Genomic DNA, 19,727 nt, shown 5'->3' with positions numbered 1-19,727 from the left:
ATACTGGCTGTCTATGAATGTGTAGTGCCTCCCTGATCCAGCATATTGTGCTGTTCGAGGAAATCGCTTTGATAGTTTCATTATTCGTTCATTCATGTACTAACGACTGATCACATCTTAAACTGCAGAGTAAACCATGGTCCTATACTTACAGTACCATGTGACTATATACTCATTATATTTAAGTAAACAATAGCAAATATCCTTTGCAGGAACTACATCATAAGCAAATTTATCTAGAAATATAAGTCATTCTTTGCAATGTACCAAATTTTACAACTTTCCACTCGAGGCAAATCTTATGAATTAATAATAAGTCTAGGATTTGAAGTCTGTGCAGTTAATATTGCAACAAAAATTACTGATCACAGGAAAACATACCTGCTTGTTATATGGAAGATCAGTGACTGTCTTCCGTACACCATTACCAAGCACCACGACATCACAATGACGGCACCACTGAGGTTTAGAGCTGGTAGAGCTGTTCATGACTGCTCGATTGTCTGCTTTGAGTGCCACTGTGCCTGTTACAGGGGGGACAGAGCAATGCTAATTGGATAGAAAGAAAATAGCATATACAAGGCTACAGAATTAAAAACAATTTCCCATGCATTTATAATCACATTATAAATATGTTCAATTCAGTAGGGTTCATCATTTAATGTTTCTGATGAAATATGACAGATCATTACAAAACTGATACATTTCAGCATACTTCATTGTATTCAGAGAGACTGATATACACCCTCTACCCAACATATACACCCACTTGAATTAGTTTTGCTCACCGTCATTAAATTGGTGGAAAGCTAAAGGAGGAATCATTCCTGGTCTGGACTGTAGCACTTACAAATTGGAACAGGACAGTTAACCTGCCAATTGACATACACCACGCAGTACTGGTATTCACAGTTGCATAATCCATGAAAAAGTCCCAGAACCCCATAGTTAATTAACTGAACATATAACAACTAATTCCAGACAAACAGACTGGAAGACAAATACCACAACCTTTTACGTCAGCCAATTGTTTTAGGTTATTAACGGCTATATTCAGAGGAACCTAGATTATCCGAACGAAATGGGCAGGCACTATTTTGTTCAGATAATTGATTATTCGGTTAATTGGTTCAATAAGTTTCCTCTGGGGCTCGGAGTTTTCGGTGAAATCTGCTCCCCCTTTCAGGAGACACACAGCATAGCACACGCGCATGTCCCTGCATTCCACCCCCACCAAACTCGGCCATCCCTGTCCAACTCCGCCCCACCACCCCTAACTCTCTCCAACACCGCCCCCTTACCCTACCCTTGTGCACCACCATCTCTGTCCAACTCTGCCCCACCATCCGTCCCCGCCACCATTCCGGTCCAACACCACCTCCCCCATCCAACACCAGAGCTTCCCAAACTCCACTTGACCCAGGAGCAGAGTGTGAGGGGCCCTGACTGAACAAGGAGCTGATCATAGTGCGGTGTAATCTTCTTCAACACAACCTGCAGCTTCACACCGGGCGGGGGGGGGGGGGGGGGGGGGGTGATGAATCTCCAAATTGCGTGTGCGCGCACACACACACACACACACACACGTTTTACTGCAACATTTTGACAGGACAATGTTGGAGAGATTATCAGGGGAAGTGGGTTTAGGGTACACGCTTGTGCAGAACTTCATGCAAAAATTGTGTGGGGAGAGGGCGGGAGGTCAGCCATCCATCTGGAGACGTTGCCTGGGCACCCATCAGTCCAGGACTGCTGTCGGCAGCATTTCAGTAAGCCAAGTTCACTTTTAATCACTGCAAACAAAAGACGTGATCAGTGCTGGAAACATGTCTTTGCTGTAACGTTTCTATCAGGGCTTCAAGATCCCCTTTGGATAATCAGATATTCCGATAACTGATATTTGGATAATCGAGGTTCCTCTGTATTATCCTGCTTTGCAAAGTCTCCAAATATAACTAAATTTCAATGAATTGCTGGAAGTGTTAAAAATACTAAGTGGATTTTAATTTGAAGATAACATGCCTTAATACTTTAGAAACTTCAATGTTACAGAAACTCTTTCTTAAAAAGTTCATCCATCTTCCCCAGTGTGTATGTTTTCTATTAAGATACGATTGTCCCTTTTCAAATGAAATTGTTTAATAATATACATCAATATTACAAAAAAAACTTCATGACTTCTTTTCCTTAACATCACCACAGCAAAGGTCAGCAGAAATCTCTAGCCAATAGCAGGAGTAACACAGTATACAGACTTACCACTGGCAGGAATCATATATGGTAGGCTTGTAGGCCCAACAGGTCTCATAATCTTGACAGGGCCAGTAAAGCAAGGGTGGGAACCTTGAACTATCAGCGAAGGCCTGCTTTCCAAGGCTTGGGTGAATTTGTAAGCATTAATCAAAGGCATCGAAGGTGGTTCGGGTGCACTGCTGACCTCGTAACTGTTCGGAACTTTAATGCGTAGAAAGTCAGCCACTCTTGCTACAACACCATTAATATCCTAAAGTTTAAAAAAAACATATACGATGGGTTTATTAAGCAGTGTCCATACCTATGTTAGCTAATGGACATAATTTATCATTCAGAAGTCATGAAAAAATCATGTGCAACATGAGCAAAGATTGAGATATGTTTGCTGCTTCAGTATAACAGAAAGAAATTAGAACAAGATTAGCACTTTATGTTGAGAGGGGGATATTCCATTGGCTAGCAGTATTTATATAAAGCTTACCATTCCTAAAAAGCAGAAAATGATAAATATTCATACAAATATTTCACCAAATTGTATATGAAAACACTAAGTCTTACCTCAGCAGCTGACGGAGTCAGAGTAAGTGCAACAGATACAAAACCAATTTTGGGCCCATTCTGAGACTGCGTAAACTGATTTCCAAAAAACATCGCTGAACCCATATTTCCAAAGGTTGGCTCCATCTTAACCTCACTCTGTCGAGCTTCTGAACCTGAAACCAGAAAAGAACTGCACATTACTTTGAAATCTGCAGAGCCTCAAGTGTAAAAAATCTTATTACTCGAGGAGATTTTGGTGGGAGTTAGACTATGATCTAACTGACTTGCAGGTTTGAGGGGCTGAATGGTTTACTTCTCCTTGTATTTTCTATGGTGCAAGCATGCTTGATTTTTAGGTGATGCCACAAAAGGTTAGCTTGCATTTAATCATACAAATCTTCATTTGTTAGTTATCAAGAAACTTTGATTTCTCTGTGCATTTTTGAGACAAATGGGGAGGGCACAGAAGGCTAGAGATTTGCTTTAAAAATAAAACAGATGTTTACTGCATATAAGAAAAGAAACAAACAGCTATCTAAATATAAACCACAGTTTGAAAGATCTTAAATACAACAAAATAAAATGTAATCTATTCCCAACACCATATCAAATCCAAAGAAAATTAATCTTCTGTAACAAAGTTTGATTTAAGTGTTTCTTTCCAGTTCTGTGAACTGTGAAATCTTACATAATTACTCAAAAAACTGAAAGCTGAGACATCCTCAGTATTTTATTTGTAAAGACCCTTTTAAAATTTTTGATTGTGGTTTTTAACAGGAAACAAAATGCTGTAAAAACAAAGGAAAGGATTGTTGAAGGATTGCAGCACTTTTAGTAACCTGACACTCATTGCAAATATTGTTTACACAGCTGCTTGTTCAAGCAGTAGAAGCATGGATTCTGGATTAGTGGTGCTGGAAGAGCACAGCAGTTCAGGCAGCATCCAAGGAGCTTCGAAATCGACGTTTCGGGCAAAAGCCCTTGAAGCAGCCTAGTTTACAGATGGAACTCAGGGGCGTGTACAAATGGAGCTTTGGCTCACAATAGTAGCTGATTAAAATCTGTGGATTAGTGTTCTGTTATCGATGACAAAAGCCTTCTGCCTAACAACAATGATGGGATTTGCTTCTAGGCAACTGAAACGTCTTGGGGTGAGTCTTTTGACAGGAAGTATCGGAACTCTAGAAGAAAGGGAGCTGTGTTTTGCTCTGTAGCAAAAAGCATCGCAAGTCTGAAGGCAGCCAGTTTATTTCCCTTTCTGGTTACTGGAAACGGTGACTTTTAATTAATAAGACAAAGACCTTTGCCAGTCGAACTCGGCAGCATGGGAATTACTGGCGATGGAGCTGGGTCCAGTGGCTCTTCTTTCACCAGGGTGAGATCGGGATATCTGCTGATCTCCATGCCTACTACGCTTTCTGGAGATGACGAAGCTACAAAGCTGTCTGGTGAGTCACGGTCATCATCGCCACAATGCTCCTGGCCTCTGTAAGGAAAATATATTTTCCTTATATATCCTTTATATTTACCGAATACCAAACACAATGCTATTTGAAATCTTCATAATATCCACAAATTAAAAGCAAAATACTGAGTATGCTAGAGATGTGAAATGAAGTGTTAAAAAAGCTCAGCATGTCTGGTAACATCTGTGGAGAGGGGAACGCAGCTAATATTTTGAGTCCAATATGATTGAGTTTGTGCATCACTTCTGATCTTGACACCACCCAGAAGGTAAATTTTATTATGTGGGGAAAGGTATAACACAGAAATTATATAGAATACATGACCACTCCTCCCAACCAGTTCACGCTGGTATTTTTTGCTCTAATCGAATCTGTTTACATTATCAAAATCCACCATCGGAACCCTCTATCTTCTTTGCTTTGATATGCGCATCCAGTTTTAATTCAAATCTATCTATACTATTCTGTGATAGTTAGTTGCGATGAGCTCACTGCTCTTTGGGAAAAGAAGTTTCTTCCGAATACCCGCTATGGATGTCTTGGTGCATATCTAATGGTGACAGCAGCTAGTTATACTTTATTCCATAAAAGGGAACATTTACTTTGCAATTGGTGTAAAGGTGGTTCAAAGGAGGTTTACTAAGGAGTGATCCTCTAATTATAACTGAGAACCCCCCAGTTCTGGACTTGCCCACAAGAGGTAACATACTTTACACATCCACCTTGTCAAGACCATTCGAGATCTCATGCATTTCAATCATGTCACCCCTCTCGTACATGGAAAGAGTAGGTTGGGATCTTATGAGGAAAGTTTGGACAGGCTGGGCTTGTTTCCAATAAACTTTAGAACAGTGAGGGGTGACATGATTGAAATGCATGAGATCTCAAATGGCCTTGACAAGGTGGATGTGTAAAGTATGTTACCTCTTGTGGGCAAGTCCAGAACTGGGGGTTCTCAGTTATAATTAGAGGATCACTCCTTTTAGGACAGAGATGGGCATGGAGGGTTGTGCGACTTTGGAGCTCTATGCCTCAGAAGATACTTTTAAGGCAGAGGTAGGTTTAACCCTCTGCCTCAGAAGAATCAAAGGAGTAGGTACCAGGCCTTCATGAACAACTTGAGAGAAATCAGCAATAGCTCACAACAAACTGTGGTATAACCATCCATTACAGCCTAAAAGTGACAAATTTATTCAAGTACTACAATTATTACAAACAAAATGCCAAACCTCAACTCCTCATGATTATTGTGGGGTGGAGTCGGGAGGGAGGCAGGAACATCCACTGTTTTCGGTCCATGGGCCAAAGCTCTTGCCAACAGATCATCTTCAGGTCTAAAAGGCAACTGGTACTGTTTTGGTCCAAGAGCTTTGCCAACTGAAAATAGTAATTATTTATTTTTTAATTAAGAACATAATATAAAAGTCTCATTAGAATTGTATAAACAAATACTTAAGACTGCAACCGATTATAAAACAGAACATTTTAGAAGATTAGAAAACTACACAATTTTGAAAGGCAAAATCTAAAAATCGGTAGAATCAAAAATAATTAAAATAATGTGGATGACAGATTTAGGAAACTGACTATTAATGTCTTTTAATATTATTGTTTTATTAGATTTTCAGATATCTGGAGCAGGGATGGGTATCTACTAACAGAACTAGTTGAACCATAAGTTGTAACAGCAGAGTAAACCAACTGAGCCTGCTCTTCCATTCAATACAATCATGGCTGTCCACTTAGTTTTTAACTCACTTTCCTGCGCTTTTCCCATAACACCTGACCCTTACTAATTAAAATTCTGCCCACTTTGGCCTTGAATATACTTAATGACTCAGCCTCAACAGCCTTCTGCAGTAAAAAAATCCTCATCTGTTTCAAATGTGTGGCTCTTTATTCTAGATTATGCCTTCGATCAAGTCTCTCGTACAAGTCTTTCCTTGTTTATCCTTTCAAGTTCACCAAGAAACTTGTATGCTTCAATAAAGTTGCTTCTCATTCCTCTACATTCAAGTGAATGCAGATCCAAACTACTCAACCTCTCCTCAAAACAAACCTCCATACTTGGCATCAGCTTTGTGAATTTTCTCAGGAATGCCTCCAAAACCAGCCTATCTTTCCTCAGATAAGGAGCCCAAATTTCCCTTGAAACATGAGAACCCCCAAATCTCTCTGTTCTGCAATCATCTTCTATTTAAATAACATTCAGCTTTTTACTCTTCAAGCCAAAGTGAAAAACCTTACATTTTCCCATATTATATTCCATCTGCCAAATTTTTACCCACATGCTATAACCCATCCTGACCATTTGCTTTTCCACCTATATAGGCTACAGTATGTTCACTTTTTTCAACCAAGTCATAAATGTACGTTGTTTAAATAATTGTGATTCCAGCACTGATCCATGTGGCATTCCAGTAGTTACAGGTTGCCATTTTGAAAATGTCTCCCTTATCGCAATGCTGTCTGTTGGTTAGCCAATCTTCTAATCATGCTAATATATTACCTGCAACACCATAGACATCTTATTAAATAGCCTAACGTGTGCTACCTTAACAAATGTTTTCTGAAAATCCAAACACATTAAAACCACTGTCACCCCTTTAAAGTATATTACTCATTACCTCCTCTTGTCAGGAGCAATTTTCCCCTTCATGGAGCCATTTGGACTCTGCTAAATCATATTATATATTTCTGTATGCTCTGTGATTACATCCTTTATAATAGGCCAGCGTTTTCCCAATGACAAACGTTAAGCTATCTGGCCTATAGTTAGGTGCTTTTGTCTCCTTCCCTTTTAAATGATCAAATAACATTGGGAGCTTCCAATCTTCTTGAAACTTCTAGAAATCCAAGGATTCTTGGAAGATTATAACCAGTATGTCCACTATCTTTTTGTTACTTCTTTTACTAGCCGAGGATACACCAGTCCTGATGAAGGGCTCCTGCCCAAAATGTCGATTTTCCTGCTCCTCGGATGCTGCCTGACCTGCTGTGCTTTTCCAGCACCACTCTAAGCTTGACTGTGTTCTCCAGCATCTGCAGTCCTCACTTTCACCTAGGATGCACCACACCAGGCTCTCAAACTTCAGTCTGGCAAATCAAGTTCTCTCACTTTTTAATCTCGCTCATTAAGATCTTCTGCTCCAACATCCCAATTCTCCAAATTTTCTGGATCCACAAACAAACACCAATTCTGCTCTCAATTTGGCAGTTACGAAGTGAACAAGAGTTGCCAGTAGTTTTCCCATTATGTACACTTCTTAAAGTTTATTCATCAGATGCAGGCACTGCTGGCAAGGTGGGCACTTATTTTCCAGTTTTACTTGCATTTGAGAAGATGGTGCACTTTGAGTTGAGGGTCAGTCATAATGCTGTTAGATTCAGAGCTTCAAGATTTTTACACAGCAATAATGAAAGAATGCTGATATGCTTCTCAGTCTTAGAGGCAAACCTGAGAGGTAGCAATGTTCCAATGTGCTGGTTATCCTTAGCCTTTAAAGTACTAGAGGGTTTGGGTTTGGGAGAGGCTCACAGAATAAAAGGAATGGGAACAACATGCATATAACTGACACAAACAGAGGGTAGCACTGAATGGTTATTCTTCAGATTAGAAAAAAGATTATCCACTTTGGTAGCAAAAATAGGAAGGCAGATTATTATCAGAATGATGATATATTGGGAAAGAGGGAGGTGCACCAAGACCTAGGTGTTCTTATATACCAGTCTCTGAAAGTAACCATTCAGGTGCAGCAGGCAGCAAAGGAGGCCGATGGCACCTTGACCTTCATAGTTATAGGATTTGAATACAGAAGCAGGGATACTTTCTTGCAATTATTCAGAGCCTTGGTAAGACCACACCTGGAGTATTTTGTGCAGTTTTGGTATTGCATTCTGTGCTGTGCACCATTACAGGAAGGATATGAAGCTAATTGACAGTGCGCAGAAGAGACTTATAACAATGGTTCCAGGAATGAGGGACTTTATTTAAGTAGATACAATGGAAATCTGGGGCTGTTCTCCTGGGAGCAGGTAAATAGGACATTTGATACAGCTATTCAAAATAAATAAGAGTCCGGACAGAAATAAACTTTCCTTCACCTTTAACTATTTTATGATGTTGTATAGAAGGCTGGTGTCTTGTATTTGATGTGCACTACAGCCATGGTGTGGAGGCAGGTGAGAGTGTCAACGCTCGAAAGGGATGTAAGCAATGTCAATGAAGTAGACTGTCCAGGATAGGGCCAATGTCAAACACTATTCCAGCTGCACTCATTCCAGCAAGTGAAGGACATTGCATCCCACATTTCGTATGTGTATGATATTAATATACCTGATACAAGTTAAATTTTATTTTCCCTAATTCAGATTTGATGCTCATCACAATCCAGTCGGTATGACAACTATATTTTTTTTAAAAAATCATAACTATGCAGGTTTCATATTATCACGAGAAGGTGCTAAGAATAAATACTTGAAACTTCTTGTCACAAGTGTAAATCCACCTTTATCAAACAGAAATAGGAAGTTTGTTTTATAAACTCCAGTCACCTGGAGTTCAGAACAGCTTCCTCCCGACTTATGAATAGACCTCTTATATGTTAGCGTTGATCTTTCTCTGCAACTCTATCACTGTATTCTCCATTCTGTTCTATTACCTTGATATATTTGTGTAAGGTAGGATTTGTCCAGTTTGTATGCAAAACAATACCTTTCACTGTATCTCAGTACATGTGACAATAATAAATCAAATCAAATCAAAAGTTGTAAACAGGATAAAGAAGCGCTGGATTACGCATAAACAATACCTTGGACTTATTCTTTCAATTCAACTACAACACTCACACCAAAATAATTCTGATATCCAACCTGAATAAATTTGGAAGCAAGTAAAGTTTCCTACCGTCATGATGTCCTGGTTTTCCAGAGAGCTCATCAGTGGTAGCAAAGCCATTCACTAGTTTCTGGCGAGCCACAGGTGGTGGGGTAGGAGGCAAGGAAGCCGGTGGGGTGGGGGGATTGCTCAAGTTGCTCTGCTGTGCCAAACAAAAATGAATTGCTGCAGGTTTATTTGTACAAAGGGGCTGCTTTATGCAATCCTCCACTTGTGCATAGACAAACACACAGATCTCTTCTAAATGTTCAAAGCATGCAAGTGCTTGCAAACAAGCTCATCAGAGACAATATTTGTTTTTCATATGAACACAAACTAGTAAACACTGCAGATCAGGTGACCTGCAGCTTTTTCATCTTGGCCTCAGGCACCACAGCTAAAGCCATGAGACTCCTGTTACTTTTATTCCCTGTTACTTTGTGTCAAAGCTGTTATGATTACTGAAATGTTTACATTACGTAGACGAGTGAAATCAAATATCACACCAATTTTCCACTCATGGAAAACATAAAAGCACCAACTACTTTTGATTTGGCAAAAGCTGGTCTCAGCTCAGTGAATTGTTGCTCTGATACTGCCACTGTCTAATACAATGTAATTTGTAATGCTCTCAGAATCAAGATTGAGAAGCAAACCCACTTTTCACAAGCAGAACATTGGCTGTTAAAAATTTTTGAATCTTGGAAGCAAATGATATTGCGTCGGAAATGATCTCGTCGGAGAGGGGAATGTAAATTTGAAACAATGTGTAAACAAATATTAAGTAACACGTTTATATATTAAAAGTTATTTCCAAACAGAATGTGATTTATATTTTATGGATGCATGCAACTTTGATATCTTGTGGTTACATAGAAGATTAAAAAAAAGTGAGGGATATGTAAACAAACAACAGAAATCAGAATAATCAAAACATTAAAACATGGAAAAAGATTATTAATGAATGACAGCTGGAATATTTATTGATATACATATCACAAAAGCAGAGTTATTATCTTGCAATGTCTTCAGTAGTTGACAATCTGGATTTTGTCCTCTCAATTTCTCTGCTTAACTTTAAAAAGGCATTTTTAAATCCATTTCCTCAATTCAAATATTCAGTCAGTTCTCTAAAATTGCTGATAAAGCTCATGATTTGGACTGGTACAAAGTTAAAAATCACACATCACAGGTTATAGTCCAACAGCTTTAGTTGGAAACACACTAGCTTTCCGAGCGCCGCTCCTTCATCAGGTGGTTGTACCTGATCAAGCTCGGTACCGTTCCTTTCTTCCACAGTGAAGCAACTTCTGACATGTTTCTGCATTGAAGAGACTACACAAATGCTACAGTTACAGTTTAGGAACAATGTCTTCAGTTTTAAAAGCCTGTTTGGTCATTAAGCTACATCAACCACAGCTCCTTTCCATTACCTGTCAAGTTCTCAAAGAAACAATTAAGTTCAATTCCTTGCATCTACTTTTAAAAAAACAAGTACAGTGATACTTTCTAATCCTTTATTTTCTTTCCAAGCGAAATGGCTTACTTACTTTAACTGTTCCTGTTCCTTCAATTATTTGAAAGACGATTTCCTCCCTAAATAAATGTAGCTGCTTTGCTCTATTCTTTGACAATACCTAAGCCTTCGGCAATTTAGAGTCAGGCTGTTTACTCTTTTCTCAATTCATAATAATGTTGGTAAAGTCAACCCAACATTGCTCAATTAACTGCAGAATTGACCCTACCAACCATAAGATTTGAAGTGCAGATCCTTGTGCAATGCCATAGATGACTTATTCTGCAAAATATCTCAGTGACTAATATTCATTGACGTTAAGCCAATTTGTCATCTAGAATATGTTAATAATTGGCAAAATTTTGAACTGTCCTAATGTCAGGAAAGTAGAAATTCAAGTAAATAGTGTGCACTGGATTACAGTCATACATCAGTGTAATATGTCAAAATTTGTAGATGACACAAAGCTGGGTGGAAGCTGTGAGGCAGACAGAAATGTTGCAATGTGATTTGAAAGGCTGAAAGATGGACAAATCCATGTCAGATGCAGTATAAATATGGATAAATGTGAGGTTATACACATTTAGTGCAAAAACAGGAAGGCAGATTATTATTTAAATGGCCGAACATTCAGTGGGAAAATGTTCAATGAGATCTGAGTGTCCTTGTGCAACAGTCATTGAAAGTAAGTGTACAGCAGACAGCAAAGGCGACAAACTGTATGTTAGTCTTCACAGCAAGAGGTTTTGACTATGGGAACAAGGATGTCTTGTTGCAATTATACAGGGCATCAGTGAGGCTTTAACTGGAATGCGTGCAGTTTCATCCCCTTACCTGAGGAAGGATGTTGTTGCTATTGAGGGAATGCAGCGAATTGACAGTAGGACTCAGATATAAGGAGAGATCGAGTCTCTTAGCATTATATTCGCTGGAGTTTAGAACAATGAGGGGAGATCTCTTGAAAACTGTGAAGTTCATATAGGACAGACAGACGAGATGCGGAAAAGATGTTCCCAATGGTAGGCGAGTCCAGAATCAGGAATAATAGTTGAAGGATAAAGTTGAAGGCAAACCTTTTAGGACTGAGGTGAGGAGAAATTTCTTCACTTAGAGGATGGAATTCACTACCACGGAAAGTGGCTAAGGCTAAAACATTATTAGTTTTCAAGGAGGAGATTATAGCTCTTGTGGCTATAAGGATCAAGGGATACGGGGTATTCAGCTCAATGATCAGCCACGATCATATTTAATAGTGGACCTGCTCCTATCTTCTATGGTAATGAACTTTTTAAGTTATTCCAGTAAATTCCTGATCAGTGAATCTAAGCTGAATGTTTTCTATGGTACTGTTACTCTCTTAACTTTAAGTGACAGGTTTCCACAGATTACCACTAGCTAGACCGGCTGGTTTCTGAAGATTAAGCACTCTTAATTACAAATTAAGAGTAATAACACGAATATATTAACTAAACAGGAATATTTTTAATATCAGGGCTGTAAAAGTGTAAACAGATTACTACACAGGTGGTGAAACAAGAAACCTGAATGGATTTGCAAAAATATGCCTGTTAGGTACTTGTTAACTAACGGGATTCTGGCTTATTCAAGAAATGCAAAAATATGGGCTACATGAACCAATGGAAGTTACAGAAACTCACATATTCTCTCCATGATCACTCTGATTGTCAAAATGGTGACACTTGTGCTTAAGATTATTTTCAGTCCTTAATTATACTACTGACAGAACATAACACACAGTTTCATTTGTTTTTAACTAATACATAACATACCTTGTAAATCAACTGAGAGTAGTAATCTGGAACACTGTCAAGAACAGCACTGCCAAACGATCCCGTGAGTAAATTATCACCATTCAACTGTCCACTACCGTAAGGAGGGAAGTATGCAAAATTCACACCGATAGTTGGTTCCAATAGGGGGAGAAGAGTCAATTGCTGGTGATAAAAGAAATTGAACTGTAAGCCAAACATTGCTACGCTCCAGTCATTCCTTCACAAAAATATTTGTACCAATATAATGTCATTTTTATTATACACGTCTTGCTGAAGATCAGCGTTTCTCTTTGTTGGTTTTTCTTACTTGAATAACCCAAATTATTTATCAGCTCGACTCAATGCAAACACTGCCTCATTTTTAAAATAGCTTTTTCTGTTGATATGGATAAAATGAAATATTACAAAACAACTTAAAATTTGTTTGGCCTTTCAAAGTAGAGTTGCAAGCCGTTAGGATAGCAAAAGCGGCGTTTGGTATGTTTTCCTTTATTGGATAGAGCATTGAATTTGGGGTTGGGAGGTCATGTTGTGGCTGCTCAGACATTGGCTAGGCCACTTTTGGAATATTGTGTACAATTCAGGTCTCCCTCCTATTGGAAGAATGTTGTGAAACTTGAAAGCATGTTACCAGGGTTGGAGGATTTGAGCTACAGGGAGTGGCTGAATAGGCTGGGGCTGTTTTCCCTGGAACGTCAGAGGATGAGAGGTCATAGAGGTTTATAAAAATCAAGAGGGACATGGATAGGGCAGATAGACAAGGTCTTTTCTCTGGGTGAGGGAGTCCAGAACTAGAGGGGAAAATTTAAAAGGGACTTAAGGGCCAACTTTTTCCACAGAGAGGGTGGTGCATGTATGGAAAGAGCTGCCAGAGGAAGTGGTGGAGGCTGGTACAATTACAACATTCAATAGGTATCTGGATGGATATGAGTAGGAAGGGTTTAGAGGGATATGGGCCAAGATTAGGTTAGGATATCTGGTCGACATGGATGAAGGGTCTATTTCTGTGCTGTACATCTCAATGATTCTATGACCATAAATTGTTAATAAAGGTTCAATTAGAAGATTAGAATCCCTACAGTATGGAAACAGGCCCTTCCGTCCAACAAGTCCACATCGACTTTCCGAAGAGTAACCCACCCAGACCCATCCCCCTACCCTATATTTACACCTGACTAATGCACCCGAATTGTCTTTTGATCATGCACATCAATTTTTTTTTGCGGATTGTATTAACCTTTGCAGTGATTCACTTCAAGTTTTCCACTAGATAGTAAAAATGGTGCCAAATAACAGCAAATACAGAACCACAGCAATTCAAGTGGTATTAGAAAATTCGGAAATAGTGAGGACTGCAGATGTTGGGAAGTCAAACTCGATAAAATGTGAAGCTGGAGAAAGCACAGCAGGTCAAGTAGCATCAGAGGAGCAGTAGAGTTGATGTTTTGGGCAGAATCCTTCATCAGCAATTAGAAAATTTGCCAATGATATTGTCCACAAAATCATAACTTTGGGAGAAGAAAAAAATCAGAAACTTGTTCTATTGCACAAGCTAAAAGGTCAGAGATTCCAAATACCTTGTCATAGGGAACATACCAGTTTGCTATTTGAAACGTTCCCAAGAAAAGTTTCAATGTTGAAAAGTACTGCAAAGTGGGGTCGGTGGGAATGTGAATTTGAAGCTACAATCAGATCAGCCATGATTTTGTTAAATGGCCCAATCCTGTTCCTTGTACATATACTCGTTGGATAGATGATGTGGTGGTGCTTGGTGTTGAACTGGGTGGACAAAGTTAGAAGTCACATGTTACCAGGTTATAGTTCAACAGGTTTATTTCAAATAGTCAGCTTTTGCAGCGCTGCTCCTTTCGGAACACAGGCTCCTTCACCTGATGATTTCAAATAAACCTGTCGGACTATAACCTGGTGCCATGTTACTTCTGATGGTGTTGGATATAGTTTGAGTACCTTGAAACACCAAACATGGAAAATAAAGATAACTGAAAGAGGTTCAAATAATCAAATAATTCCCAAATATTTGTTGACACAGAACCAAGACCAAAATTAATTGATAACACAGATTTCAGGTTGATTAGCCATTCTGCTCTACATGCACAGTTTTTTTTTAAATGACAGAGGGCTAAAAGGGCTGGAGATAATTGGGCTAGTGCGCATGGACAATTACAAAAACAAAACGATTGTATCTCGGTACATGTGACAACAGTAAATCAATGAAAAGTGTCGTTTTGGGTGGTATACAGGCAGAACGTACCATACAAAGTGCATCAGGGTAGCAGAGTAGAGTGTTACAGCTGCAGAGAATATGCAGACAGAGAAATCAGTATTGACACGAGAAGTCTGATCAATAGAAGTCTGATAACAGCAAGGAAGATGCTGTTCTTGAATCTATTCACACTTATATTCAAACACACTTCTAGTCTTAGTCTCTGCAGTACTTGATATGATTTACATTAATTATATGGATGTCATCATGCTAGTTCTTATCAACTTTCTTCAATATGAATTTTCCTACCCATATTTATGATGGAATTGCTTACCTGTTTTAACTGGTTCATTAGCACATCTGTATTGGGGTAGATTGCTTGTCTGTCCTCCTCATCTTTTTTACGTTTCTTATAGCGTGACACAGCCTTCTCAGCTGTTTTCTGTGATCTCTTGTTTTTTGGTCGTTTCTTTTCTTCCTCTGAATCCTTCCTCAGCAACTGATTCACCTTTCCATCAAAGTTAAAACCACTTGGTGGACTCTGTATTCCAACACATAACAGATATTTCAAGTGCGAAGCAATTTATCATGTCAAAAACACTGAAGTTCTGTGACAAAGGTTTACCACTGACCCTCACCAAACCTCTGTACTTCAATAAATCTTACTTTGAATAACAGAGACTTGCACAGAATGACATTCAATGGCTCAATGCAGCTGAGCCCATTGTTTGTTAAAACTGGACCCGTACTATCCGTTTCATTTTTTTTGGTGTAAAAATACCCAGTAAGCCAAAGAACAATAAAGTCAGTCAGTTCTAACACTAACTTAACACACTCAAAGTCAAATAGAAACAGACCATCTTCTAATGCTTTTCACTAATGTTTCTTTTCCTTCCAAATGCACTTAAACTAAAAGTAAAAATTCATTAGCAGCTTGAATATTTGGAGACACCTGCATTGATATGAAAGTGATGCATAAGATTTGTGTCTCTATTCAAATTATTCAGTTTCAAACTTTAATTTTGCAAGAATTCTCAAATAAATCAATTCACTTAAGAACCCTCCAATGATGCTTGAAGCTAAACAAAGTAATCAGACTGGAACTCAGCTGGTGTGAAGTTTAAACTCTGGCATGGACCTGTCGCGTGATCTCAGTGATGTAAATTCTGGCAGCACAAGTAATATTCTATATAATTTTGACATAATATGAATTTGGTTTTATTAACTAATTCATTAGACTTCCAATTAAATTCTACAAAATAACTGTTGAGGGGAATTTTTGACATTAAAATCAATTTTTCCCTGCATTTGACATTCATCACAATTTTATGTTTAAGAACTTGCTTTAGATTCCCTTTCATCAGATCTTAGCTTTGTGTCATCTGCAAAATTGAAGTGGGAGGGTGAACTGTGAGGAGGATAGAGAGATGTTTCAGTGTGGTTTAGAAGAGTTGATTAAGTGGGAAAATGCTTGGCAGGTGAAGTATAATGTGAATTAATGTGAAGTTATTCACTTTGGTAGCAAAATCAGGAAGGCAGATTATCTGAATTGAAAAAGGGGGAGGTGGTTTGAGACCTGGACGCCCTTGAACACCAGTTGTCGAAATAATACAACAACCAAAAAGAACAGTGGATGCTGTAAATCAGAAACAAAATCAGAAATTGCTGGAGAAGCTTAGCAAATCTGGCAGCATCTGTGGACAGAAATCAAGAGTTAACATTTCGGGTCCACATAGCCTTTGTAGCAAGAGGATTCCTGTACAGGAGCAGATGCAATTGTACAGGGCCTCAGTGAGACCACACCTGGGGTACTATGTACAGATTTAGTCTCCATATCTGAGGAAGGATTATGTTCTGGCTATGAAGGGAGTACAACGAAAGTTTACCAGACTGATTCCTGGAACGGCAGGACAGGTGTAGGAAGAAAGCCCTTCCTAATGAAGGACTTATGGCCGAAATGTCGATTCTCCTGCCCCTCAAATGCTGCATGACCTGCTGTGCTTTTCCAACACCACACTCTCGACTCTGATCTCCAGCATCTGCAGTCCTCATTTTCCCCTTGCCCTAGATGGTGCCTTGAGCATTGTTGGAGCTGCATTCTTCCAGCTCAGTTGGGAGTATTCCATCTTGGTCCTGGCTGTGCCATGCAGATGATGGACAGGCTGTAATAAGTCAGGAGGTGAGTTACTCACTGCAGGATGAGCTGAAAATGTGTTGCTGGAACAGCGCAGCAGGTCAGGCAGTATCCAGGGAACAGGAGAATCGACATTTCGGGCATAAGCCCTTCCTAGTCTCTGACCATGCTCTTGTAGCTACTGTATTTATTATGGCGAGACCAGTTGAGTTTCTGGACAATGGTAATCCCTGTGATGTTGATAGTCAGGATTTCAGTAATGGTAACACCATTGAATTTCAAGAGGTGGTGATCAGATTGTCTCTTATTGGAGATGGTCACTGCTGGCCTTTGTGTGGGGAAAATATCACTTGCCACTTTTCTGCCCAAGCCTGGATATTGTCCAGGTCTTATTGCATTTGAACAGGGACTGTTTCAGATTGATTTAGTTCTTAGGGCTAAAGAGATCAGAGGGTAAAGGGAGCAAGCAGGAACAGAGTATTCACAGAAAGCCTGTGTCCAGTGGCATTCCACAGGGTTTAGTGCTGAGGCACTTGCTGTTTGCGGTATATATAAACAATTTAGATGTGAATGCAGGAGAACTAAATCAGTAAAATTGTGGATGATACAACATTGATGAGGTGGTAAATAGTGAGGAGGATAACCTTCAATTAAAAGAGGACATAGATGAGCTGGTCAGTAAGGCTGATAAGTGGCAAATGGAGTTCAATACAGACAAGCATGAGGAACAGTGAAGCACTGAAGACCAGAGAGGCCTTGACGTGCACATACACCGGTTCGTTAAGATAACAAGGCTGTAGATGAAGGCAGTATGGTGACTTGTGATAAACTTGCCTTTATTAGCTAATGTACAGAGTTTAAGAGCAGGGAGGTTATGCTGAAACTGCATAAAAAGTTGGTTAGGCCACAATGAATGTATTGCATGCAGTTCTGGAGGCCACATTACAGAAGGGATGTGATTGCACTGGATCGGGTGCAGAGGAGATTTAGCAGGATGTTGCCTGGACTGGAGAGTTTTAGTTTTGAAGAGAGATCGGATAGATTGGTGTTGGTTTCACCAGGGCAAAGGAGACTGAGGGAGGTCATGATTGAGATATATAAAATTATGAGGGGACATAGACAGCAGAGACAAGAAGAAACATTTCCCCTTGATGGAGGATCAATGACGAGAGAACATAGATTTAAGTTAAGGGGCAGGAGGTTCTGATGAGATGGGAGGCAAAGATTTTTACCCAGAGAGTGGTCAAGGAAGAAAATCTCAAAATTTCTGTCATTTTTGGATGTGCATTTGCAAAGACAAAGCCTTGGGCCATGTGTAGAGTAGATATGTGGTTGTTTTTGACTGGCACAAACTCATTGGTTGAAGGAACTTTTTCAGTGCTGTAGACCTTTATGACAATGATCAGTCACTGTCACACTGAATGGTGGAGCAGACACTAAGGATTGAATGGCCAACTCCTGCCCCTATTTTCTATGATTCTAATGACTGTAAAGTACAAAACTCCAACTTGCCTCAATAGTACGATTAGTGCGAATGCACTTTGTACAAGTTGCTGATATAAATTCATACCATTTTGTCACCCACAACAGAACATTAAAACACACTTAAAGAATAACCGGCATCAATTGATCACCTACTTAACTTCTATTCTTGAGGCAGGTTATCTTGTACTCATCAGTAACAGACATGCAGTGGAAGTACACATGCTGCCAGATAAGGTGTCATGTACCTAGGTCATTCTGTGTTATTCTATCTATTTCTTAGAACACCATTATATCATGTACCAAAGTTTCCAGTTGCACCTCTTAGCGAGTCTTGGTACCAGTTTGGAGTTTTTTTTTGCTGAGGCGGAATTAAACTTATGAAGTTTTACCCTTACTTATGATGGGCGGCACAGTGGCTAGCACTGCTGCCTCACAGCGCCAGAGACCCGGGTTCAATTCCCACCTCAGGCGACGGTCTGTGTGGAGTTTGCACATTCTCCCTGTGTCTACGTGGGTTTCCTCCAGGTGCTCTGGTTTCCTCCCACAGTCCAAAAATGTGCAGGTCAGGTGAACTGGCCATGCTAAATTGTCCATAGTGTTAGGTGAAGGGGTAAATGTAGGGGAATGGGTCTGAGTGGGTTGCGCTTCAGCGGGTCGGTGTGGACTTGTTGGGCTGAAGGGCTTGTTTCCACACTAAGTAATCTAATCTACCCATGCCAGCTCTTACAAAGAGCTGCCCAATCATATGTTGAAGAGAATCTAGGTTGACACAACCAGCTATGTGGACAGGCACATGTTTTGAAGGGAAAAGTGGAGTCTCCATAATCTTGGAGCTAACTGTGGTTAATGAGTGGTGGTTAATCTAAGGGTTACCATATCTCAGAGGAGAGCTGAGTTTAAGGAGGCAAAGCCTTTACAGCAATTCAACCGATGGTCATTGAACCTGCGTTATTGGTGCCAATCTGCATCGTAAACCAGCTGTCTAACTCTGTTGCTAATTCATTCTAATCTTACTTAAGTAACATTGCTCTCTTTCCCGATTTGGTTTGTATAAGTAGTAAATTACAATTGAAACATTCACTGTGGTTGACAATCCATTTATTCAGTACAATGGTGGATGTCATCAGGAAAGAAAATACTCAAAATGAATCCATTTCCTATTGCTGAAGTCACTGCAAAAGGACATTATCCAAATTAACCTATATTCATTTTTGTCTAAAAGGTACTGGCTGACACAAACCAACACAAGATCAGGAAAGACTACACAGTCAGTCTGGCAGTTCTGAAAAGGATCAAATTCAATATCCTCTGTATTAAAATAGCTAAACCTAAACTGTCATTCTCTGCCTTAAATTCGATCTTATCCAGCATCATAGGAAGATGGTAGCATCGTGGTACTGCAGCTAGACTAGTTATCTAGGAGACCCCAAGCTAACGGTC

General features: G+C 39.5%; 1 protein-coding gene across 1 annotated transcript in view; it reads right to left on the bottom strand.

The window, feature by feature from the left end:
• The window catches only part of kmt2ca (lysine (K)-specific methyltransferase 2Ca), a 502,252-nt gene that overhangs the window by 33,746 nt on the left and 448,779 nt on the right, over window positions 1-19,727 (bottom strand). Inside the window, exons 45-52 of the mRNA XM_043691052.1 lie at window positions 15,003-15,209; window positions 12,442-12,606; window positions 9,166-9,298; window positions 5,489-5,636; window positions 4,095-4,279; window positions 2,812-2,966; window positions 2,260-2,503; window positions 382-524 (exon numbers count right to left, since the gene is read on the bottom strand). Of these exons, the coding sequence (XP_043546987.1) occupies window positions 382-524; window positions 2,260-2,503; window positions 2,812-2,966; window positions 4,095-4,279; window positions 5,489-5,636; window positions 9,166-9,298; window positions 12,442-12,606; window positions 15,003-15,209 (1,380 nt within the window). The remainder of the gene's footprint in view (window positions 1-381; window positions 525-2,259; window positions 2,504-2,811; window positions 2,967-4,094; window positions 4,280-5,488; window positions 5,637-9,165; window positions 9,299-12,441; window positions 12,607-15,002; window positions 15,210-19,727) is intronic.

The sequence above is a fragment of the Chiloscyllium plagiosum genome, chromosome 5 (genome assembly GCF_004010195.1).
Source record: "Chiloscyllium plagiosum isolate BGI_BamShark_2017 chromosome 5, ASM401019v2, whole genome shotgun sequence".
Classification (NCBI taxonomy): Eukaryota; Metazoa; Chordata; class Chondrichthyes; order Orectolobiformes; family Hemiscylliidae; genus Chiloscyllium; species Chiloscyllium plagiosum.
This window is presented reverse-complemented; position numbering and strand designations above follow the sequence as displayed.